Below are 24,864 nucleotides of genomic sequence, written 5' to 3'. Positions count from 1 at the left end.
ATAATGTCTCGGGCCTAGAACCACCGCAGCATGTGACCGCATCCCTTTAAGGCTGACTGATAAATAAGGTAATCCCACATACGCCATCCCTATTATAAGTAGATTATTGGGACACTCTCTACGCACAAGGCCTGTGGACTCTGACCAATGACGCAGCGCCGAGGAGCCGTCTATTGCCTTGTAAAGGTGTTAGACAACAAGTTCTTATAGTTGTTGTTCCTTGCATGGTGTGGACTGTATTGGGCGAGGCTCCCCGTTGACCTCACTCTCGGGCACCACCCATCTGCCCAAGAATGGTTTAACCCCGTCCCCACCTTAGTCATTTTTCGCTTTTGCACCCCCACCTCGCTTTTGTGACATTCACTTGGAAGTAAAAAATGATATTACCCATAGTCCAGCCCAAATATCATGGATATACCAAATTTGTACCTAATTTTTTCATATTTTAATTGAAAAAAACCCTTTTTATTGATAGCATTTTGGGAAATCTCCAATATTTAGTGATTTTTTAAAATTTTTTGTTTAGTTCCCTTTTGGGGGCACGAACCTGCGATCACTAGAGTGCAATACTACAGTATCTGGATGTAGCAGAGCTCAATAGCCATTTTACTATCGCAGGCTGGGAGCCTTCAGAAGACTCCTACGCTATGGTGGCTATTTCCCCCAGAAGTCATGGGACAGTGAGACCTCAGAGTCACCATCACGTCTGACCACAAAGCTGAGGAGTAAGACGCAGCAAACTGGAAGTATCTGTATATTTTGTGACCAGATACACTCCGAGATTGGGATGGATATCGAAAACTTAGGATATACTTCAGCTGCAGTACCATTCACAACCACTACACGGTATATTGAGCTGTGCCTTCAATCACCTGATCATTGAGAGTATTGTGATCTCAACCAATCTGATGCTGTTTATCCTACGCCATCAATATTAAAGCCTCAGAAAATCCCTTTAAGCAATGAAGGCGATTGGACACTTGCTTGACTCAAACGTTCACCGACCGAATAATAACCAAGCAATAATATGGCATCCGCGGTCTAAAAAATTATTTTATGGCATAATTAAGATGGTCTGACTTCTCATGCCAAGACTCCTACCATCCACATTGTCCACGTGGTGTAAAGTTGGGCCCAGGTCAATGAAGATAACTGAAGGGACTAGGAGAATAACAAGAAGATCCTCAAGGTAGAAAGGTAAATGGCGTCATGCTACGATATATAAAAACATTTCAAGTCTTGAGAAGTCTAGCTGTTTCACAGGTCAAATGGAGGGTCCTGCCAAATATTGGTAACCACCAAGTAGATAGAGGGCGCAATTCAATATCTTATATATCCACCAGCAGTAGACCCACTCAGCCATACCAGCCGCCAAGACGTCCCATCATCCGTCCTGTGCCGGTAACAAACGTCTCTTATAGGGTCCATGGTCCAAAAAATCTGGCCCTCCATAAAGAATTCATCCAAAAGACACCCATCAGGACCCATCTCGCTGCCAAGTTCTGTCAAGTTTCCTCTGGTCATGTATGGTGAGGTTTGGATCGTTTGGACTCTTCACTTTCTAATTGCTTTCTCTTTTTAAGGTTACGGTAAGCCTGGACAACGCGCTCGCGCTCGTCCTCCAAAAGTCTCTTCCTTGCCAAAGACATGGCAGGTGGGGGCGCTGTGGAGGTGGATTTGTCCAAGATGCTTTTCAAAAGGAGCTTCTTCTCTCCTGGCTAGAGATGTAGAATGAAAAAAAGATGGACTGTTAGACATGGAGGTCTACGGAAATAGGAGCAAGTCCTTGATAATCGGGCGCAAATCCTGTCCTATCTATGGGCACTAGTTGTATTATCCGGATCTACACAGTAAGGTAGTTGTCTGATCCGTGTTCAGGACAATATTTCAAGAAAAATACCAATGGTTTGGTACCTGGTAACTCAATAGCAGCTGGTTAAGATTGGAAAGATTGGACACTGGGATAGGTCAAAGCTAGTTATCTCAATGGCAGGTTCAAAACTACCTCAACAGCAAACCAAACTACCCCCAAAAAATCATAAATTGGGTCTTTATGTCCAAGCAGCCACACGCAAGCAAGAAACTCCACCATATCTAGAGGGGGTTTGAAGCCACCACCATTGGCCTGAGGAGCAGATTCTCATGGGTTTGGTAGAGGACAGAAGAACCCTTTGAACTTGGTGGGACACAGACGGTGAGAACTTATCACACATTCACTAAAGATCTTGTGATTCAATGGACACAAATCCCCTCTCCCACCTCTCAAGATCTAAAGGAAGGTCTCCTGAACTGTTGGAACCAGTGGTGTAACTACCGGGGTAGCAGGAGTAGCGGGTGCCACAGGGCCCACGACATAAGGGGCCTGGCAATATCCGCTACCGCCGCGTTTTTGTTTTTCTTCTTAATAGGCCGATACCAGCTGGAGTTACTTCAGCCAGCAATGGGCCCTATTTACTTACCAATCCTGGCAGGGGCCGGGATCGGTAAATGACGCCGCGGGCCCCACAAACACTATTATCTTTTCAGACCCCTGAGTATAATGATCGGAGGCCCGGGAGAGGTAAGGGAACATAAAAAAATATTGTCACTTACCTCTCGGGAAGGCTTCGGGCCTAGTTGTGTCACATGACCAGGGCCTGCGTCCCAGGTGATGTCCTGAACCTCAATGAAGATGACACCACTGAGGACTGCAGCGGAGCCGGAGATAGGTAAGTGACTGTTTTTTTTTTTTTTTTATGTTGGCCCCCCCCCCACCGGTCTCCAATTATTAGACTCTGGGGCCTGAAAAGACCCCAGAGTATAATAATTTTTCATGGTTGTGTACAATGGAGCGTAATAGTATGTGCAGGGGCCACTATGGGGCATAATAGTGTGTGCCGTGGCCACTATGGGGGATAATAGAGAGCGCAGGAATGCGGGAAGTGGTCGGTTGGGGTCTTCGTCGTTGGTCGGGGGGGCATTTCAAAAGTTCGCCACGGGCCCTGCCATTCCTGGTTACACCACTGGTTGGAACCATGAAATAAGGTTGACCAAGCCCATGTGTAGGTCCATGGATTTGGACCGAGATGTTTACAAACTTCTGAGCAAGTAGAGAAGGTAACATTGAAAGGTCCATGATCTCAACTAAGTCTTACACTAGGTTCACACTAGCGTTCTGGTCTCCGTTCTCAGCTTTCCGTCTTCTGCCGTCAGAGCGGGTCCGGCCGTGAGTGTTTTATGCTCCGCAACTAAACCGTTTTTTTAAAACCGGACACAGTACTGCATGTCCGACTCTGTGTCCGATTTTAAAAAACTGGTTTCGCCGCGGAGAGCCTAAATCGCTCACCGCCGCTCACAGCCAGACATCTTTCAAACCCATTCAAATGAATGGGTGAGAGACTCCTGCAGGTTTCCGTCTCCTGCCTCTGTATTGTGCAGGAAACGGAAACCTGCAGAACGGAGACGGGGCGCAAATGTGAACAAGCCCTGACAAGGTTCCAAAGCTGCAAAGTGTCCCAACCCACTTGACTGTGACTCATTTCCAACAATCTTTCGAGCAGTGATGGAAAGCCAACAAGATATGAAGGTGTTAAAGTTAGGATCTGCTGTTGTCTCACCTTAGTTTCGGCTGCACTTTTCCTTGGTTTTACGGTGAGAGTTGGAGGCGCCATTACCACTTCCCCAAACATCACTTTATCTGTTCAAGAAGATAAGCCAACAGGTTAAAATGCATTCCCAACAGGACCTGTGCTGTACCTTTAAAGGGATCCTATGACTAAAACTCAATTTTTTCTCCCTCTCACGTAGGAATAGCCTTAAGAAAGACTATTCTTCACCTATCTTTAGATGTCTTCTCCTCGCCACCCTTTGGTATAATTCCTGGTTTTTGTCGGTATGCAAAAAAGCTCTCTTGCAGCACTGGGGGCGGTCCTTAGCGCTGAAACAGCACCAGGGGCGTCCCCAATAGTTTGAGAGAAATTTCTAGAGCCACCTCCATCTTCTTCAGGAACGGGTTCTTCGAGACTTCTTCCAGCGGTGGATTCAAACATCTGGGCCTCGGGCAGCCGACTGCGCGTGCCTGCCGGCCACAAGAAAATGACCACTTACAATACTGTGTAAGTGGCCATGCGCAGTCAGCTTTGCCCTAGGCCTAGAAGTTTGAAGCCACCGCCGGAAGAAGACCTGTTCCTGAAGAAGATGGAGGTGTAGCTGGAGAGTTCTCTCGCAGCATTGGGGACGCCCTCAGTGCTGTTTGAGCACTGAGGACCGCCCCCAGTGCTGTGAGAGCTCATTTGTATACCGACGAAAACCGGGATTTATACCGATGGGTGGCGCAAAGACGACATCTAAAGGTAGGAGAAGAATAGACTTTCTTAAGGCTATTCCTATGTGGTAGGCAGAAAAAATTGAGTTTTAATGATAGGATCCCTTTAAATAGTATTGCCATACTGCCCCTATCACCAGCTACCAAGATGAATGTGGACCTTAAGGAAGAGTTTTAGGCAGGTGGGTGGCCGGATGACAATCGCTCTACAGAAAGCCAAAAATGGCTGACAATAGAGGTGGTGGAGCAGCTGCTCTTCTCATAGTCACCTGTGAACATGTCTTTTTCCAGACGAGTCTCCTTCTTTTCCTCCTTCTTTTTTAAAAACTTATCGAGACGTCTTCGGTCAAACCTGAAACGGAACACAATGTTTGGAAGCAACCTCATCTAGCAGCAGGAGGTAAGACACCGTATCACACCTACAGCTGTCATCTTAATGCACACTTGGCCTTAGTAAAAATACAATCCAGGGTGAGCAAACCCCAAGACAACCCAAACCCTGGTCAACTGCAGTTGGCTAATATGGAAGAAGACTCCAATGGTCTCCATAATGAAGGAGACCATTACCACCAGTAAGTAACACTCCTTCACAAACTAGAACTCATTTTTGGTGGAGTTTTCGGTGGTGGGTGCACGTTGTACCAGCAGACTAGATCACGTCTTCTACTTCTCCACTACTCACTCTTTCTTCTTCTCAGACTTCTCCTTCTGGGGAAGCTCCTTCACCAACTCGCCCTTCTCATCCACTTCCTTCTCTGGCATCCGATCCGGCTGGTTCTTGCAGAGGAACATGACGTGTTCAGTTTCCCGGTTCATTCGAGTGATATAGGAGTACGCAGATTCATTCTTGTTCTGCTTGAACTTGGGGACCTTGATGTCCGACTGTAGCTCCTCATGACTTGGGCCCTGTTTCTTTGCTGAAAAAAAAAAGAGGGGCCTATAACAAGTGATCACATCTCAGCAGGGGTCAGACTCCCAGCAACCATATAATCATGTCATAGTCTAGCAATATGCCACCACTTCTGGGAGCAAGGATTCAACTTACCTCTTGCTCCTCCACAGGGCAAATGTGGTATTACACAACTACTACTGAGATCAGCCTGCTGTCTGTGTAATACAGGGATTTTTTTAATTGGACAATGAAATAAAAATTCAAGTTTCTTAATCAAGTGGATCTAGCTGAACTTCACTTTCATCGCAAGCCCATATGTGTATTCACATTCCGAGCCGGAGGAATCTTTGAAAGTTCGTGCGTTGGATCCCACACATTGTTAAGTGAGTGTTCCAATATTATACATTGCATTCAAGTGTCACGCATTGAAGATTGGATTTTCTTCATTATATGCTGGAGGGCTGTGTTTTTTCCCCTGCGAGTACTAATACAGGGATTACCCAAACATCAAAGAGGATTGACTAAGAATTTTTTTTTTTTTTTTCCAATTAATTTTTATTGAAAATATTTTTTAAGAATACAAACAAGAAATTTATAGCAACAGTTTAGAAATATAAAACCGTATAACAAGGGTAAGGTGTAACAGTGGTAGCACCGCAGTATGGTAGGGTAGTGAGTGAAAAAAGAAGAGAGGACAATATTGACTCATATTTCCGATTGTCCTAACCAAATTTTAAAGGTAGTACATTCGATGGAAAGGTGGAAAGAAAAGCGGGATATTAGGCAAATATGTTCGTCTATATTCCTATGTATACTCTATGGAAGGAAGGCTTTGAATGTACCCAAAAAGTTACTATATTAGAGGAAAGTAGCCGGATTCCAGAGTTGCCATTTCTCTTTTTCTAGTAACCAACGTTTCTTTGGTGAGGCAAATTTTAATTCCAAATCTTTTGCACCATTAACTCTTTCTCTGACTTCGGAGATGTGCATGGGTTTTGAGCTTTTCCAGGAAGATGCAATAATGCTTCTAGATGCCAGTATAATATGGGAGACGACTGTAGCAGTGGGTTTCTGTAGGAGTTCAGTGTTGAGGAAGCATAGTGCTAGGCTTGGGGTAGGAGTTAGGCGAAGGTTAAGTGAGTTGTTGAGAGCAGAAAAAACAGTAAGCCAAAAAGTGTGAACCATAGGGCAGGACCACCAGGCGTGGAAATAAGTGCCTTTATTACCGCATCCTCTCCAGCATAGATCAGGATAGTTTAGATCCATTTTGGCCAGCTTATCGGGCGTAATGGACTAAGAATTTTTTTTTTTTAAGGGGCAACACGGTGGCTCAGTGGTTAGCACTGCAGCCCTGGGTTCGAATCCCACCAGGAACAACATGTGCAAGGAGTTTGTATGTTCTCCCCGTTTTTGCGTGGATTTCCTCCCATTCTACAAAGATATACTGAAAAAAATGTACATTGTGATCCCCTATATGGGCTCACAATCTACCTTAAAAAAACAAAAAAAGAGAGGGGGGGGGGGTTAGATTAGGCTGGGGAAGGTGAACATACACACGAAATAAAATAAAAAAAATCCAAACCCCACAACATAGTCTCCTGTCCTCAGAGCTCTGGCGTCGACCAATGAGGTCATATCCCGCTGCTCTGGTGTTTTCTTGCAGGGACTTCCCCTTGAAGAAGACACAGGAGCAGCAGGACTGGACCCACTGGAGCACCAGGGACAGATGAGTATGTTTTTCTTCCTCACCTTCCCCGGCCTAATGTATTGATCTGTTTTAATTTGGGCAACTCCTTTAATATATTAGAAATTTAATTTCCTAAAGCATACAATCCCTTTAAGATTAACCCTTTATCCTCCCACCTGGCTTTTTCTTCTTTTTCTTTGGATTTTTCATCTCCATACGGCTCTTCATGATCTCTCGCAGCTTGAAGGGGATTTCTTGGGCGTCCAGGTCCTTCGGTTTACTATTCGTCTTCTTCTTTTCATGTCTGGGGACAAATACACCAAAGTGTTATAAGCGGATCATTATATACAGGGAAGCTGCGGCCTGGAGATTATATCAGATTCTCAGCATCTCTTCCTCTACATCAAGCAGTAACCCAAATATCCAAGTCCCTCCATGTTACCTCTACACATTGAGGAGCTTCAGCTGCCCCAGTACCCCCTTTTTTTTTCAGGAATCTCCCAGATATTTCATGACAACTGACAAGTTTGCTTTATGATCATTTGCCAATAACAGCAGACCAGTTGCTTTGTCAGATTTTTTTGGAACTTTCTAGTCTTTCCCTTGGAAAAAATAGCAAGTATTCTTAAAGTATAACCATATCAGAGGCCTCAGCAGTCCCGAATATCAGGCAGAAGTGCTGAAAGGAACAGGGAGCCATGACGGAGCCCAGGAGAGGTGAGTAACATTGTTTGATCATCTTCCAAGAGCATTCCATTGTTATAATTGTAGGATATTGAATGTAATATATTATTATTATAAGTTCCGGACGAAATTGCAGGTAGTACTTGGGAAATATTGTAATAACTGATGGGAACAAAATCATGGCGGTTATCCTGGTTGATGTTCGGTTTCGGTTATTATCCCATTAGTTGCCTGTTTTTCTCTTCATTTCGCACAGCCCATACACTGTACACAATGAGGAGCAAGGGAAAGAGTGAAACAAATACAGGATTCCACAGAAAGGAGACAAAATCTGTTAATAAAGTAGATTACAATAATAATGACACAAAAATCTGCCAAATATAAATATATACTGGACCGACAGCGCTATCCTGGATTATATACATGACCAGCGGCACTACCTGAGGGTATATACTGGACTGGCGACACTTCCCTGAGGTATATACTGGACCGGCGACGCTTCCCTGGGGTATATACTGAACCGGCGACGCTGCCCTAGGGTATATACTGGACCGGCGACGCTTCCCTGAGGTATATACTGGACCGGTGACGCTTCCCTGAGGTATATACTGGACCGGCGACACTTCCCTGGGTATATACTGGACTGGTGACGCTTCCCTGAGGTATATACTGGACTGGTGACGCTTCCCTGAGGTATATACTGGACCGGTGACGCTTCCCTGAGGTATATACTGGACCGGTGACGCTTCCCTGAGGTATATACTGGACCGGCGACACTTCCCTGGGGTATATAATGGACTAGCGACGCTTCCCTGGGGTATATAATGGACCGGCGACGCTTCCCTGGGGTATATAATGGACCGGCGACGCTTCCCTGGGGTATATAATGGACCGGCGACGCTTCCCTGGGGTATATAATGGACCGGCGACGCTTCCCTGGGGTATATAATGGACCGGCGACGCTTCCCTGGGGTATATAATGGACTAGCGACGCTTCCCTGGGGTATATAATGGACCGGCGACGCTTCCCTGGGGTATATAATGGACCGGCGACGCTTCCCTGGGGTATATAATGGACCGGCGACGCTTCCCTGGGGTATATAATGGACCGGCGACGCTTCCCTGGGGTATATAATGGACCGGCGACGCTTCCCTGGGGTATATAATGGACCGGCGACGCTTCCCTGGGGTATATAATGGACCGGCGACGCTTCCCTGGGGTATATAATGGACCGGCGACGCTTCCCTGGGGTATATAATGGACCGGCGACGCTTCCCTGGGGTATATAATGGACCGGCGACGCTTCCCTGGGGTATATAATGGACCGGCGACACTTCCCTGGGGTATATAATGGACCGGCGACGCTTCCCTGGGGTATATAATGGACCGGTGACGCTTCCCTGGGGTATATACTGGACCGGCGACGCTTCCCTGGGGTATATAATGGACCGGTGACGCTTCCCTGGGGTATATAATGGACCGGCAGCACTACCCTGGGCATATACAGGAGCTGTATAATAGCTCTGCTTTGCGTATTTCTTGAAGGAAACCAGAGACAGAAGATGGAGTTGCCTGTAGCAGCCATTTGCTAAATGCAAGCAGCCTTCTGATTGGTTGCTGTCGGCACCTTCACTTGCTCTGCCGGCAGTTGCCAATACATTCTGGACCTAACCTGCAGTAACATCAGACTGAAGATCATTACAAACCCTCGAGGCTTCCCCGGGCCTGCCCCTGCACCTGCAGACCCCGCGGATTTGACTGCTCGCCGCTTCCCAGCACCCGGACCTGAGGGCCCCTCGGGTTTCATCGCTCCTCGCTTCCCCATCTTGCTGTCAGTACAGTAAACCCACGTGGGCCGCACAGGAGCGAGAACTTCCGGCTACTGAATACTACGTCATCATGAAACATGCGCACTCAGGCTCCTCTCAGACACGGCGGCTGCTGAGGTTGGAAATGCGTTGATGACGTCACACAGCCGCCATATTTGAAACTGGAACCTTTTGCCCTTAGCGTGAATTTGTGTCATTTCCGATTTTCAATGTCAGTGGACTGGAGAAGATCCCAAAAAGAAAGGGGGGAAAACCAAATACCCCAGACGGTGGCAGGAAGAGCGTAGACATGGTAACCATGCGGGAGCACGTGATTAATAGAATACTATAACTTTATCACCAATGTCAGCCTTACATAACCTCACAGAATGATGAGTGTCCCCATAACAGAGCCAGCAACAGTGCCCCCTAGTTATGTCAGTGTCAGCACCCTCATAATGTGATAGATCCAGTTACCCCATAATAGAACCAGCCATAGTTACCCCATAATAGAACCAGCCATAGTTACCCCATAATAGAACCAGCCATAGTTACCCCATAATAGAACCAGCCGTAGTTACCCCATAATAGAACCAGCCGTAGTTACCCCATAATAGAACCAGCCATAGTTACCCCATAATAGAACCAGCCGTAGTTACCCCATAATAGAACCAGCCATAGTTACCCCATAATAGAACCAGCCATAGCGCCCCCATAATAGAACCAGCTATAGTTACCCCATAATAGAACCAGCCATAGTTACCCCATAATAGAACCAGCCATAGTTACCCCATAATAGAACCAGCCATAGTTACCCCATAATAGAACCAGCCATAGTTACCCCATAATAGAACCAGCCGTAGTTACCCCATAATAGAACCAGCCATAGTTACCCCATAATAGAACCAGCCATAGCGCCCCCATAATAGAACCAGCTATAGTTACCCCATAATAGAACCAGCCGTAGTTACCCCATAATAGAACCAGCCATAGTTACCCCATAATAGAACCAGCCATAGCGCCCCCATAATAGAACCAGCCATAGTTACCCCATAACAGAACCAGCCATAGTTACCCCATAATAGAACCAGCTATAGTTACCCCATAATAGAACCAGCTATAGTTACCCCATAATAGAACCAGCCATAGTTACCCCATAATAGAACCAGCTATAGTTACCCCATAATAGAACCAGCCATAGTTACCCCATAATAGAACCAGCCGTAGTTACCCCATAATAGAACCAGCTATAGTTACCCCATAATAGAACCAGCCGTAGTTACCCCATAATAGAACCAGCTATAGTTACCCCATAATAGAACCAGCCGTAGTTACCCCATAATAGAACCAGCCATAGCGCCCCCATAATAGAACCAGCTATAGTTACCCCATAATAGAACCAGCCATAGTTACCCCATAATAGAACCAGCCGTAGTTACCCCATAATAGAACCAGCTATAGTTACCCCATAATAGAACCAGCCATAGTTACCCCATAATAGAACCAGCCGTAGTTACCCCATAATAGAACCAGCCGTAGTTACCCCATAATAGAACCAGCTATAGTTACCCCATAATAGAACCAGCCGTAGTTACCCCATAATAGAACCAGCTATAGTTACCCCATAATAGAACCAGCCATAGTTACCCCATAATAGAACCAGCCGTAGTTACCCCATAATAGAACCAGCTATAGTTACCCCATAATAGAACCAGCCGTAGTTACCCCATAATAGAACCAGCTATAGTTACCCCATAATAGAACCAGCTATAGTTACCCCATAATAGAACCAGCCATAGTTACCCCATAATAGAACCAGCCGTAGTTACCCCATAATAGAACCAGCTATAGTTACCCCATAATAGAACCAGCCGTAGTTACCCCATAATAGAACCAGCTATAGTTACCCCATAATAGAACCAGCCGTAGTTACCCCATAATAGAACCAGCCATAGTTACCCCATAATAGAACCAGCCATAGTTACCCCATAATAGAACCAGCCATAGTTACCCCATAATAGAACCAGCCATAGTTACCCCATAATAGAACCAGCCATAGTTACCCCATAATAGAACCAGCCGTAGTTACCCCATAATAGAACCAGCCATAGTTACCCCATAATAGAACCAGCCATAGTTACCCCATAATAGAACCAGCCATAGTTACCCCATAATAGAACCAGCTATAGTTACCCCATAATAGAACCAGCCGTAGTTACCCCATAATAGAACCAGCCATAGCGCCCCCATAATAGAACCAGCTATAGTTACCCCATAATAGAACCAGCCATAGTTACCCCATAATAGAACCAGCCGTAGTTACCCCATAATAGAACCAGCTATAGTTACCCCATAATAGAACCAGCCATAGTTACCCCATAATAGAACCAGCCGTAGTTACCCCATAATAGAACCAGCTATAGTTACCCCATAATAGAACCAGCCGTAGTTACCCCATAATAGAACCAGCCATAGTTACCCCATAATAGAACCAGCTATAGTTACCCCATAATAGAACCAGCCATAGGGCCCCCATAATAGAACCAGCTATAGTTACCCCATAATAGAACCAGCTATAGTTACCCCATAATAGAACCAGCCGTAGTTACCCCATAATAGAACCAGCTATAGTTACCCCATAATAGAACCAGCCGTAGTTACCCCATAATAGAACCAGCCATAGTTACCCCATAATAGAACCAGCTATAGTTACCCCATAATAGAACCAGCCATAGTTACCCCATAATAGAACCAGCCGTAGTTACCCCATAATAGAACCAGCCGTAGTTACCCCATAATAGAACCAGCTATAGTTACCCCATAATAGAACCAGCCGTAGTTACCCCATAATAGAACCAGCCATAGGGCCCCCATAATAGAACCAGCTATAGTTACCCCATAATAGAACCAGCCATAGTTACCCCATAATAGAACCAGCCATAGTTACCCCATAATAGAACCAGCCATAGTTACCCCATAATAGAACCAGCCGTAGTTACCCCATAATAGAACCAGCCGTAGTTACCCCATAATAGAACCAGCCATAGGGCCCCCATAATAGAACCAGCTATAGTTACCCCATAATAGAACCAGCCGTAGTTACCCCATAATAGAACCAGCCATAGTTACCCCATAATAGAACCAGCCATAGTTACCCCATAATAGAACCAGCTATAGTTACCCCATAATAGAACCAGCCATAGTTACCCCATAATAGAACCAGCTATAGTTACCCCATAATAGAACCAGCCATAGTTACCCCATAATAGAACCAGCCGTAGTTACCCCATAATAGAACCAGCTATAGTTACCCCATAATAGAACCAGCCGTAGTTACCCCATAATAGAACCAGCTATAGTTACCCCATAATAGAACTAGCCGTAGTTACCCCATAATAGAACCAGCCATAGTTACCCCATAATAGAACCAGCCATAGCGCCCCCCCATAATAGAACCAGCCATAGCGCCCCATAATAGAACCAGCTATAGTTACCCCATAATAGAACCAGCCATAGTTACCCCATAATAGAACCAGCCATAGCGCCCCCCCATAATAGAACCAGCCGTAGTTACCCCATAATAGAACCAGCCATAGTTACCCCATAATAGAACCAGCTATAGTTACCCCATAATAGAACCAGCCATAGTTACCCCATAATAGAACCAGCCATAGCGCCCCCCCATAATAGAACCAGCTATAGTTACCCCATAATAGAACCAGCCATAGTTACCCCATAATAGAACCAGCCGTAGTTACCCCATAATAGAACCAGCCGTAGTTACCCCATAATAGAACCAGCTATAGTTACCCCATAATAGAACCAGCCGTAGTTACCCCATAATAGAACCAGCCGTAGTTACCCCATAATAGAACCAGCCATAGTTACCCCATAATAGAACCAGCCGTAGTTACCCCATAATAGAACCAGCCATAGTTACCCCATAATAGAACCAGCCATAGCGCCCCCATAATAGAACCAGCTATAGTTACCCCATAATAGAACCAGCCATAGTTACCCCATAATAGAACCAGCCATAGTTACCCCATAATAGAACCAGCCGTAGTTACCCCATAATAGAACCAGCCATAGTTACCCCATAATAGAACCAGCCATAGTTACCCCATAATAGAACCAGCCATAGTTACCCCATAATAGAACCAGCCGTAGTTACCCCATAATAGAACCAGCCATAGTTACCCCATAATAGAACCAGCCATAGCGCCCCCATAATAGAACCAGCTATAGTTACCCCATAATAGAACCAGCCGTAGTTACCCCATAATAGAACCAGCCATAGTTACCCCATAATAGAACCAGCCATAGCGCCCCCATAATAGAACCAGCCATAGTTACCCCATAACAGAACCAGCCATAGTTACCCCATAATAGAACCAGCTATAGTTACCCCATAATAGAACCAGCTATAGTTACCCCATAATAGAACCAGCCATAGTTACCCCATAATAGAACCAGCTATAGTTACCCCATAATAGAACCAGCCATAGTTACCCCATAATAGAACCAGCCGTAGTTACCCCATAATAGAACCAGCTATAGTTACCCCATAATAGAACCAGCCGTAGTTACCCCATAATAGAACCAGCTATAGTTACCCCATAATAGAACCAGCCGTAGTTACCCCATAATAGAACCAGCCATAGCGCCCCCATAATAGAACCAGCTATAGTTACCCCATAATAGAACCAGCCATAGTTACCCCATAATAGAACCAGCCGTAGTTACCCCATAATAGAACCAGCTATAGTTACCCCATAATAGAACCAGCTATAGTTACCCCATAATAGAACCAGCCATAGTTACCCCATAATAGAACCAGCCGTAGTTACCCCATAATAGAACCAGCTATAGTTACCCCATAATAGAACCAGCCGTAGTTACCCCATAATAGAACCAGCTATAGTTACCCCATAATAGAACCAGCCGTAGTTACCCCATAATAGAACCAGCCATAGTTACCCCATAATAGAACCAGCCATAGTTACCCCATAATAGAACCAGCCATAGTTACCCCATAATAGAACCAGCTATAGTTACCCCATAATAGAACCAGCCGTAGTTACCCCATAATAGAACCAGCCATAGCGCCCCCATAATAGAACCAGCTATAGTTACCCCATAATAGAACCAGCCATAGTTACCCCATAATAGAACCAGCCGTAGTTACCCCATAATAGAACCAGCTATAGTTACCCCATAATAGAACCAGCCATAGTTACCCCATAATAGAACCAGCCGTAGTTACCCCATAATAGAACCAGCCGTAGTTACCCCATAATAGAACCAGCTATAGTTACCCCATAATAGAACCAGCCGTAGTTACCCCATAATAGAACCAGCCATAGTTACCCCATAATAGAACCAGCTATAGTTACCCCATAATAGAACCAGCCATAGGGCCCCCATAATAGAACCAGCTATAGTTACCCCATAATAGAACCAGCTATAGTTACCCCATAATAGAACCAGCCGTAGTTACCCCATAATAGAACCAGCTATAGTTACCCCATAATAGAACCAGCCGTAGTTACCCCATAATAGAACCAGCCATAGTTACCCCATAATAGAACCAGCTATAGTTACCCCATAATAGAACCAGCCATAGTTACCCCATAATAGAACCAGCCGTAGTTACCCCATAATAGAACCAGCCGTAGTTACCCCATAATAGAACCAGCTATAGTTACCCCATAATAGAACCAGCCGTAGTTACCCCATAATAGAACCAGCCATAGGGCCCCCATAATAGAACCAGCTATAGTTACCCCATAATAGAACCAGCCATAGTTACCCCATAATAGAACCAGCCATAGTTACCCCATAATAGAACCAGCCATAGTTACCCCATAATAGAACCAGCCGTAGTTACCCCATAATAGAACCAGCCGTAGTTACCCCATAATAGAACCAGCCATAGGGCCCCCATAATAGAACCAGCTATAGTTACCCCATAATAGAACCAGCCGTAGTTACCCCATAATAGAACCAGCCATAGTTACCCCATAATAGAACCAGCCATAGTTACCCCATAATAGAACCAGCTATAGTTACCCCATAATAGAACCAGCCATAGTTACCCCATAATAGAACCAGCTATAGTTACCCCATAATAGAACCAGCCATAGTTACCCCATAATAGAACCAGCCGTAGTTACCCCATAATAGAACCAGCTATAGTTACCCCATAATAGAACCAGCCGTAGTTACCCCATAATAGAACCAGCTATAGTTACCCCATAATAGAACCAGCCGTAGTTACCCCATAATAGAACCAGCCATAGTTACCCCATAATAGAACCAGCCATAGTTACCCCATAATAGAACCAGCCATAGCGCCCCCCCATAATAGAACCAGCCATAGCGCCCCATAATAGAACCAGCTATAGTTACCCCATAATAGAACCAGCCGTAGTTACCCCATAATAGAACCAGCCATAGTTACCCCATAATAGAACCAGCTATAGTTACCCCATAATAGAACCAGCCGTAGTTACCCCATAATAGAACCAGCCATAGTTACCCCATAATAGAACCAGCTATAGTTACCCCATAATAGAACCAGCCATAGTTACCCCATAATAGAACCAGCTATAGTTACCCCATAATAGAACCAGCCATAGTTACCCCATAATAGAACCAGCCATAGCGCCCCCCCATAATAGAACCAGCTATAGTTACCCCATAATAGAACCAGCCATAGTTACCCCATAATAGAACCAGCCGTAGTTACCCCATAATAGAACCAGCTATAGTTACCCCATAATAGAACCAGCCGTAGTTACCCCATAATAGAACCAGCTATAGTTACCCCATAATAGAACCAGCCGTAGTTACCCCATAATAGAACCAGCTATAGTTACCCCATAATAGAACCAGCCATAGTTACCCCATAATAGAACCAGCCATAGTTACCCCATAACAGAACCAGCCATAGTTACCCCATAATAGAACCAGCTATAGTTACCCCATAATAGAACCAGCTATAGTTACCCCATAATAGAACCAGCCATAGTTACCCCATAATAGAACCAGCCATAGCGCCCCCATAATAGAACCAGCCATAGCGCCCCCCCATAATAGAACCAGCCGTAGTTACCCCATAATAGAACCAGCTATAGTTACCCCATAATAGAACCAGCCGTAGTTACCCCATAATAGAACCAGCCATAGTTACCCCATAATAGAACCAGCTATAGTTACCCCATAATAGAACCAGCCATAGTTACCCCATAATAGAACCAGCCGTAGTTACCCCATAATAGAACCAGCTATAGTTACCCCATAATAGAACCAGCCGTAGTTACCCCATAATAGAACCAGCCATAGTTACCCCATAATAGAACCAGCTATAGTTACCCCATAATAGAACCAGCCATAGTTACCCCATAATAGAACCAGCCATAGCGCCCCCCCATAATAGAACCAGCCATAGCGCCCCATAATAGAACCAGCTATAGTTACCCCATAATAGAACCAGCTATAGTTACCCCATAATAGAACCAGCCATAGTTACCCCATAATAGAACCAGCCGTAGTTACCCCATAATAGAACCAGCCATAGTTACCCCATAATAGAACCAGCCATAGTTACCCCATAATAGAACCAGCCATAGTTACCCCATAATAGAACCAGCCATAGTTACCCCATAACAGAACCAGCCATAGTTACCCCATAATAGAACCAGCTATAGTTACCCCATAATAGAACCAGCTATAGTTACCCCATAATAGAACCAGCCATAGCGCCCCCATAATAGAACCAGCCATAGCGCCCCCCCATAATAGAACCAGCCATAGTTACCCCATAATAGAACCAGCTATAGTTACCCCATAATAGAACCAGCTATAGTTACCCCATAATAGAACCAGCCATAGTTACCCCATAATAGAACCAGCTATAGTTACCCCATAATAGAACCAGCCATAGTTACCCCATAATAGAACCAGCTATAGTTACCCCATAATAGAACCAGCTATAGTTACCCCATAATAGAACCAGCTATAGTTACCCCATAATAGAACCAGCCGTAGTTACCCCATAATAGAACCAGCCGTAGTTACCCCATAATAGAACCAGCTATAGTTACCCCATAATAGAACCAGCCATAGTTACCCCATAATAGAACCAGCTATAGTTACCCCATAATAGAACCAGCTATAGTTACCCCATAATAGAACCAGCTATAGTTACCCCATAATAGAACCAGCCGTAGTTACCCCATAATAGAACCAGCCGTAGTTACCCCATAATAGAACCAGCCATAGCGCCCCCATAATAGAACCAGCCGTAGTTACCCCATAATAGAACCAGCCGTAGTTACCCCATAATAGAACCAGCCGTAGTTACCCCATAATAGAACCAGCCATAGTTACCCCATAATAGAACCAGCCATAGTTACCCCATAATAGAACCAGCCGCAGTTACCCCATAATAGAACCAGCTATAGTTACCCCATAATAGAACCAGCCATAGTTACCCCATAATAGAACCAGCCATAGTTACCCCATAATAGAACCAGCCGCAGTTACCCCATAGCAGTGCTGGCCACATTGCCCCTATAACAGCCCCCTTACTATATTTTCCTCTTCACCATTCAGTCTGTTGTGTCTTGCAGCTGCTGAGTTGCCTTCTAAGAAGATTTCCTCCGTCCTCCTCCTCGGCCTCCATCTTACTCGCCCGAGAAGGACTTTATTCTAGACGATCTATAACAACCAATGACCCGGGTCAAGGTGCAGAGACCCTAAACCGTCCGGCCCCAACGGACAGCGACCCCCTGCAGACTAAGGGTCCGCTCCTTGGAGATCTTCACAACCTCAAGGAGCCTCCCCTCCCTCCTCCTCCCAGTCACTGCTGTATGAGCGGCTGCCATAACTGTGTGTGGATCGCCTATGCTGAAGAACTGCTGGAACTGTACAAAGATGGCGGAGAGCGAGCCCTGGACGCCGTGGAGAAACAGATAGACGATGAGAACATTAAGATGTTTATAAAGATGGAGATTAGGTTCAGAATTCAGAGCAAAACCCCTCCATGAGTCCAGGTCACCATGGTGTAAGGAGCAGAGGGGGGGGTGCGGGTATAAAACCACCACTCAACCATTGACAAACGTTCTGACCACCTGATCGGCCCGCTCTCGTCCTCTCTAACACCTCGTGCTGCCATCTTGGCTCCATATAGGCATTGTCACAACTGCAGGATTGAACGCTCCCCCTTAAGAAAACCCTACAACAACTTTCTGGCAAGGTCTGCCTAGCTGTGGCGGAAGCCATATTGTGGACTTAAAGGGACGGGACTACAGACCTCAACTTGAGATCACGTAAAGATAATGGTGGTGTCAGTATCAGTCACCCCATTGTCCTAGAAGGCAGTACAGTGTCCCTTTAAAGGAAATACACCGCATTAGAAAAACATGGCCGCCTTCTTCCAATAAAGATATATCAGGTATTGACTTCTATAGAGCTGAGCTGCAGTACCAGACACAACCTTTGGACAGGTGTGGTGCCCTTTCTGGAGGAAGACGGCCATGTATTTCTGTATCACCCCTTTAAGTGTCTCTTAGTGAGTTGTCCTGTCTGTGGAGTTTTTAAGGTAAAATATTTATTTAATTTGAAGAGTGAAGATTCTTGTGTCAATTTCGTTTGACAGAGAGTAAAATACGTTCGCCCCAATGTGAGCTGGGTGACGGAACGGTGACATGAAGGGGCACAGAGGGGCAAATCATTCCCAGGGGTAGAGGCCTTGGGGGGGGGGTGAATTAAGATGAGCACAAGTCACATAGCAGAGCTAACCAGGGTGCCCTCGTAACAGTGTCAACATAAATGATAAGGTCACTCTGGCTGCAGCTCCCCCATAACAGAGACAGGTGCAGTACTCCCATAACAATACAATCCCATACTTTTTGGGACTTGGGATTCTATCTTTAAAATCACATTTTTTCTCAATTACCCTTAAGAAAGACTATTCTTCTCCTACCTTTAGATGTCTTCTCCGCTCCGCCGTTCAGTAGAAATCCCGGTTTTTGTCTGTATGCAAATGAGTTCTCGCAGCACTGGGGGCAGTTCCCAGGGTTCAAACAGCACTGGGGGTGTCCCCAATGCTGCGAGAACTGTCCAGCGACACCTCCATCTTCTTCAGGAGCGGGCTCTCTCTGCATCTTTTTTTTTTTTTTTTGAATCAAAATTTTATTTTCAAAATATAGGGGAACAAGGGGTACAGAAAGGAAAACTGGGAATAGCAAGTCAAACAGAGCATACATCCAACATATCGACCCATAACAATGCATAAACAGGGTCGGCTAATGCAAGATATAACAGTCACAAAATATGTATGGTATCTAGGGTAGGACAGGAGACAAGAAGGAGGGAGAGGTAGAGGGGAGAAACAGCGGGGAGAAAGAAAACAAGAAAAAGAGCTAAGAAAGGAGTAGATTAGGCAAGCAGAAAAGAGAGAAAGAAAGAGAGAAGTGGGGGAAGATGACCGAGTCAGAATTTGTGAACTAACCAAGGGGTCCAAACTTTCAGGTATGTATCATGAGTGCGGGAGGACCAGCTAAGCAGTTCTTCAAAGCGGTTGATTTGGTGAACTTTCTCCTTCCAGAGTGACAAAGACGGAGAAACAGTTTGCATCCATAAAAGAGGGATGAGAGACTTAGCAGCAGCAATAAGGTGAGTTATCAATTTGTCTTTAGAGGGATTGTAGGACTGCGAGGGTTTATGTAGGAAAATCATTTCAGGAGTCAAGGTGAAGAAGGGGTAGCTCATGGCTCTGATCTGCGTTTGAACGGCATTCCAGAAAGGAGATACAATAGGGCAAGACCACCACAAATGCAAGTAGGAGCCAGGGCCTGACAAACATCTCCAACATCTGTCAGTTGACGAGAGCTTCCGTTTGTGTAACCATTCCGGTGTGTGGTACCATCTCGTTAGTAACTTGTAACTATTTTCCTGGAGACGGACGCATGGGGAGAAGCCATGAGAGGTACACAGAGCTGTATCGATTTCTTCCATGGTCAGAGAGATATTAAGTTCACGTTCCCAAGCGGAGATAAAGGAAGGCTTGCAGGATTTGGGCGGGTCAACAAAACTGTGCATAAAGTGGGAGACTTTGCGTAGCATTGATGTCTTGGACACCAACAGTTTCTCAAATTCAGTTAGACAGGTGTGGAGGGAGAAACGGTGCTGGAGAGCAGTAAAAATCGTGTTAAGATGTCGTTCATGTAGGAAGTTTAGGGGAAAGCCCGTTAACAGTTGACGAATTTCAGGTAGTGGCAGCAATCCTGTCTGGGAGCAAATATCCAATAAAGTATGAGAACCAAATTTGTTCCATAGAGGTGCATAAGCAGACTCCTCCAGACCTAGTAGACGCGGGATTAGGGAGAGGGGTAGCAAAGGCGAGGGCTGAGGCATAAGATCATCGATTAGGGCAGACCAGGCAACGGAGGTATCCGGAAGCAAGGAAGATACAGCGTTCTGCAATCCTGACCGTTTATGCGGGAACCACAAGGTAGCACCCAGGGACACAGACAAGCCATGCTGAAGCAGGATTGCAGGTAACTTAGAAGTGAGAGGGAGCGCTAGGTCTGCCCACCAGTTGAGGCGGATAGCTGCGTGATATTTGGAAACATCGGGCAGACCCATGCCCCCTTGTCGTTTTGGTTTAGTGATTTGAGTCCAGGACACGCGAGGCGGCTTGCCCCTCCAAATGAATCTTGAGAACATGCTTCTTAAGGACTTGAAAAAGGAGGAGGGAATGGAGATTGGTAACATGGCCAGTTTGTACAGGATCTTTGGAAATAGAAAAGTCTTTATAAGGTTTTTCCTGCCAAACCACGACAATGGAAGATCCTCATAATTGCGCAAAGAGAGTTTCAAGTCGTCCAATAATGGGAGGAAGTTGGCTGAATACAAGGACTCAATGGAAGATGTCAGACGTATGCCCAGGTATTTAAGAGACGAATGTGACCATAAGAAAGGAGTGGCTTGTTTCAGAACAGCAACAGACGATGGAGTTAGCGTAACATTCAAGACTTCAGACTTAGAAAAGTTGGCCTTATAGCCCGATAAGTGACCATAGTGAGTCAGAATATCCATTAAGGCAGGGAGGCCCGATTCTGGGTTGGACACAACGAACATGACATCATCTGCATAAGCCGTTGCATGAATTGAGGCGTCACCAATCGTCACTCCAGAAACTCTCTCATCTTGGTGAACTGCTTGTAGAAGAGATTCCAGGACTAGGACAAACAAAGTTGGTGAGAGTGGGCATCCTTGCCTGGTTCCATTTGCTATAGAGAAGCTCTGTGAGAGAATGCCATTGACTTTCAGGCGGGCCGACGGGACAGCATATAGGGTAAGTATGGCAGCAATGAACTGTGCGGGAAGGCCAAACCTGTGCAGTGCAGCAGACAAAATCCCAGGCAACTCGATCAAATGCCTTTTCGGCGTCAACTCCCAACAATACAAGAGGAAGGTTACGTTCATGGGCCATGTATATGAGCGGCAGCAGTTTTGCTGCATTGTGGCGGCCTTCTCTCCCCAAAACAAAACCAGCCTGTTCGTCTCTGACTAACGAGGGTACGAAGGGCTGAAGGCGATTGGCCAGAACTTTGGCCCATATCTTGACATCTACATTGAGTAACGAAATGGGCCGGTAGCTGCCACACTCAGATAGGTCCTTACCTTCTTTGGGAATAAGCACAATATGAGCCTCTTGGGTTTGTCGGGTAAAACTGGAGCCATTAAGGAGAGAGTTGCAAAGAAGGGAAAGTTGGGGGGACAGGATCTGCGAAAATTTCTTATAATATTGGAGAGGTAGGCCATCAGGGCCAGGGCTTTTTCCCTTAGTGAATGTCTTAAGTACATCCGACACTTCTTCAAGAGAGACAGGGCACTCTCTGCATCTTCTTCTGCAGCTGGGTTCAAACTTCTAGGCCTGAGGCAGAGCCGACTGCACATGCCCACAGGCCACAAGAAAATGGCCGCTTGCTTACTGCGTAAGCGGCCATTTTTCTTGTGACTGCGGGCATGCGCAGTACGCTCTGCCAAGGCCTAAAAGTTTGAATCCAGCTCCAGAAGAAGATGCGTGAAGACGTCATTCCAGAAGTAGACGGAGGCGTCGCTGGAGATTTCTCTCGCAGCATTGGGGATGCCCCCACTGCTGTTTGAACGCTGGGGACCGCCCCCAGTGCTGCAAGAGAACTCATTTACATACCGAAGAAAACACAGATTTCTACCGAACGGCGGCCCGGAGAAGACATCTAAAGGTAGGAGAAGAATAGCCTTTCTTAAGGGTATTCCTACATGTGATCGAGAAAAAAATGTGATTTTAATGATAGAATCCCTTTAAAGGGGTTACCCAGCAAAGGGATGGTTTTGATAAAAGACATCTAGTGGGTTAAACGAAAGATAGACTCACTACTCTTATCGATCCCTTACCACAATACTATATTGTCACCCCCTTGTCTCTACTTCGTGGGTCCCTTCGACTCACAGGAAGTGCCACTTAACCAATCGCTGACTGAGGCCGATCACAGCCGTGTCCAGGGATTGGCTGAGCGATCATTTCCTGTGTGTCGAAAGGAAGCAGCGAGGAACCCGGGGAGAATCGGAACTGCAGAGTTTGCAGATCAGTTGAGAGTTTACAAAAAATTTTCCCTGCTGGAAAACTATTTTATAAGAAATGTATCGCCATTTATTTATTAAAGCTAGATTTTTCTAATCTGTTTTTATTTCCTGATTGTAGGTTTTTTTAATTCTATTTTCTGTCCATGATTATGGGGGCGGCCATCTTGCCTGAACTTCTCCTCTTCTCTTTTAACTGCATTTAGTGATCTGCTTTACAGCATAGTCATGGCCATAGGCAGCGATAGTCTGGAGCCGACTCATTTAGGTGTGTGGGAGAGTTTTCTAGACATGCTGTGTGCACGGAGAGGATGGAAATAAGCTGTGACATCATCTGTTGTCAGTAGTGATGTCATGATCGGTCAGTGGTGTTATTTATAGAGGTACTAGCCTCTGCCCGTGACTTTGTCTACGGGTTGTTGGCGTCAATGATCCGCCTATATTCAGCAAATTGCTGCCATCGATTGTTTGCCTGCTCCAGCATTTCGGCAATTCAGAATGTCAGCAATTCAAGCTGTCCTGCTGCGGACCTTGTTCCTCGTGCCGTGCCTGTGATTGTTCCGGCATCTCAGCAGCTCGCTGGAAGGTCATATAATGAGCGTGTTGTTGGCGTTGATGATCCGCCTGCTCTGGCGTTTCGGCAGCTGTGAAGCTGGCCTGCTGCTGAACTCATTCCTCGCGCTGTGCCCGTGATTGTTCCGGCATCTCAGCAGCTTACTGGGACGCCATATAATGAACATGTTGTTGTAGTTGATGATCCCCCTCAGCTCCGCTTGAGGAGAACTCTGTGACTTCTGGCTTCCTTCATAGCTTAGGCATGTTGAAAATTGGCAAACTGACAATTTGGATTAAAGGTGTTTTCCCATGTCAGTGTGTCAGCAGTGCCTGGAGCAGATCAAATAATATGCAAATGCATGAACACAAACCACTGAGGGTTAGCGTGTGTGTACACAGAGAGATAACAGCCCTAGTTTTCTCAGAAGCTGAGATAAGAGCAGTGTAATATAGTATGTGAACATAAATTCATAACAGTCGCGAAACCATGTCATTAATGTTTTAATCGAGGTTACAAACTATCTATGGGCCAAATTTAATTCAAATCCGTTCAGCCGTTTTTGCCTGATTGAGGAACAAACATCCAAACTTTCACATTTTCTATTGTAATATTTTCTGTGATGTAAAGGAGGTGACTGCTGCTAAAACCCTTACAGAATTGGCAAGTGGTAGACTATTATTAGGCCTAGTGGCCAGAGCAAAATTTACAGGATATAATACTAAAATATAGATAACAACATGGAAATATTAAATATTTTCGCATAAAAACTTATTACATTTTTGTGACACATTTCCCTGCCATGGCACAAGTCTATTTTTTAAGTATCTTCGCTTGGATCCACGTTCCTTCTTTACATCCTAAAAGCCTTATGCAACAAGAATGCAAAGTAAAGGGAGGTTTCTTTGGATTATATTCAGCGTGCTGAATCATCGAGACCTTCCCTCCTCCATGATATAGACATGTATGAATGTCTAGTAGGATGTAGTGTTCGTACATGGTAGAAAAGTACGACTGTCCACTATGGTCACCACTGAGATAAGTGGCATCACTGGTGTCTAGGACTGGCTCAGGTTCCCTCATGTCCATAGACTATGCACATACGACCACGTTTGACAATGTTAATGAAGTGGGTTGTAAATATGGCCCAAAAATTTCACATCAGTGTAAGAAGTAATGGAAGCGATGGTAGGCAAGCGTCATAGCTCCTCACAGTGCACGATCCATGCCCTCAGATGGGCTATCAGATTACCATGTGAGATAGAGACGTGTAATCCTATTACTCCTAATCCTAATAA

General features: G+C 45.4%; 2 protein-coding genes across 2 annotated transcripts; one reads left to right on the top strand and one right to left on the bottom strand.

Moving 5' to 3' along the window:
- Positions 1-1,101: 1,101 nt before the first annotated feature.
- On the bottom strand, positions 1,102-9,414 carry CCDC137 (coiled-coil domain containing 137). The gene is made up of 6 exons (XM_075279347.1): positions 9,274-9,414; positions 7,059-7,186; positions 4,986-5,220; positions 4,573-4,655; positions 3,597-3,676; positions 1,102-1,718 (listed from the first exon to the last, which is right to left on the bottom strand). The coding sequence occupies exons 1-6, from the start codon at positions 9,390-9,392 to the stop codon at positions 1,521-1,523; spliced, it is 843 nt and encodes a 280-aa protein (XP_075135448.1). The 5' UTR covers positions 9,393-9,414; the 3' UTR covers positions 1,102-1,520.
- A 178-nt stretch (positions 9,415-9,592) lies between these two features.
- OXLD1 (oxidoreductase like domain containing 1) lies at positions 9,593-19,025 on the top strand. The gene is made up of 2 exons (XM_075278176.1): positions 9,593-9,688; positions 18,012-19,025. Exons 1-2 carry the CDS (start codon positions 9,686-9,688, stop codon positions 18,426-18,428), a joined length of 420 nt encoding a protein of 139 aa, XP_075134277.1. The 5' UTR covers positions 9,593-9,685; the 3' UTR covers positions 18,429-19,025.
- The last annotated feature ends 5,839 nt before the right edge of the window (positions 19,026-24,864 follow it).

The sequence above is a fragment of the Leptodactylus fuscus genome, chromosome 6, assembly GCF_031893055.1.
Source record: "Leptodactylus fuscus isolate aLepFus1 chromosome 6, aLepFus1.hap2, whole genome shotgun sequence".
NCBI lineage: Eukaryota > Metazoa > Chordata > Amphibia > Anura > Leptodactylidae > Leptodactylus > Leptodactylus fuscus.
This window is presented reverse-complemented; position numbering and strand designations above follow the sequence as displayed.

Bases quoted from the DNA above. Each gene is read 5' to 3' on its own strand.
- CCDC137 (XM_075279347.1), bottom strand. From the start codon at position 9,392: ATGGGGAAGCGAGGAGCGATGAAACCCGAGGGGCCCTCAGGTCCGGGT. The intron at 5,221-7,058 runs GTGGGAGGATAA...TTTTTTTTTCAG, and splicing joins GAAAAAGAAGAAAAAGCCAG to CAAAGAAACAGGGCCCAAGT. The intron at 4,656-4,985 runs GTGAGTAGTGGA...GTTCCGTTTCAG, and splicing joins AAGTCTGAGAAGAAGAAAGA to GTTTGACCGAAGACGTCTCG.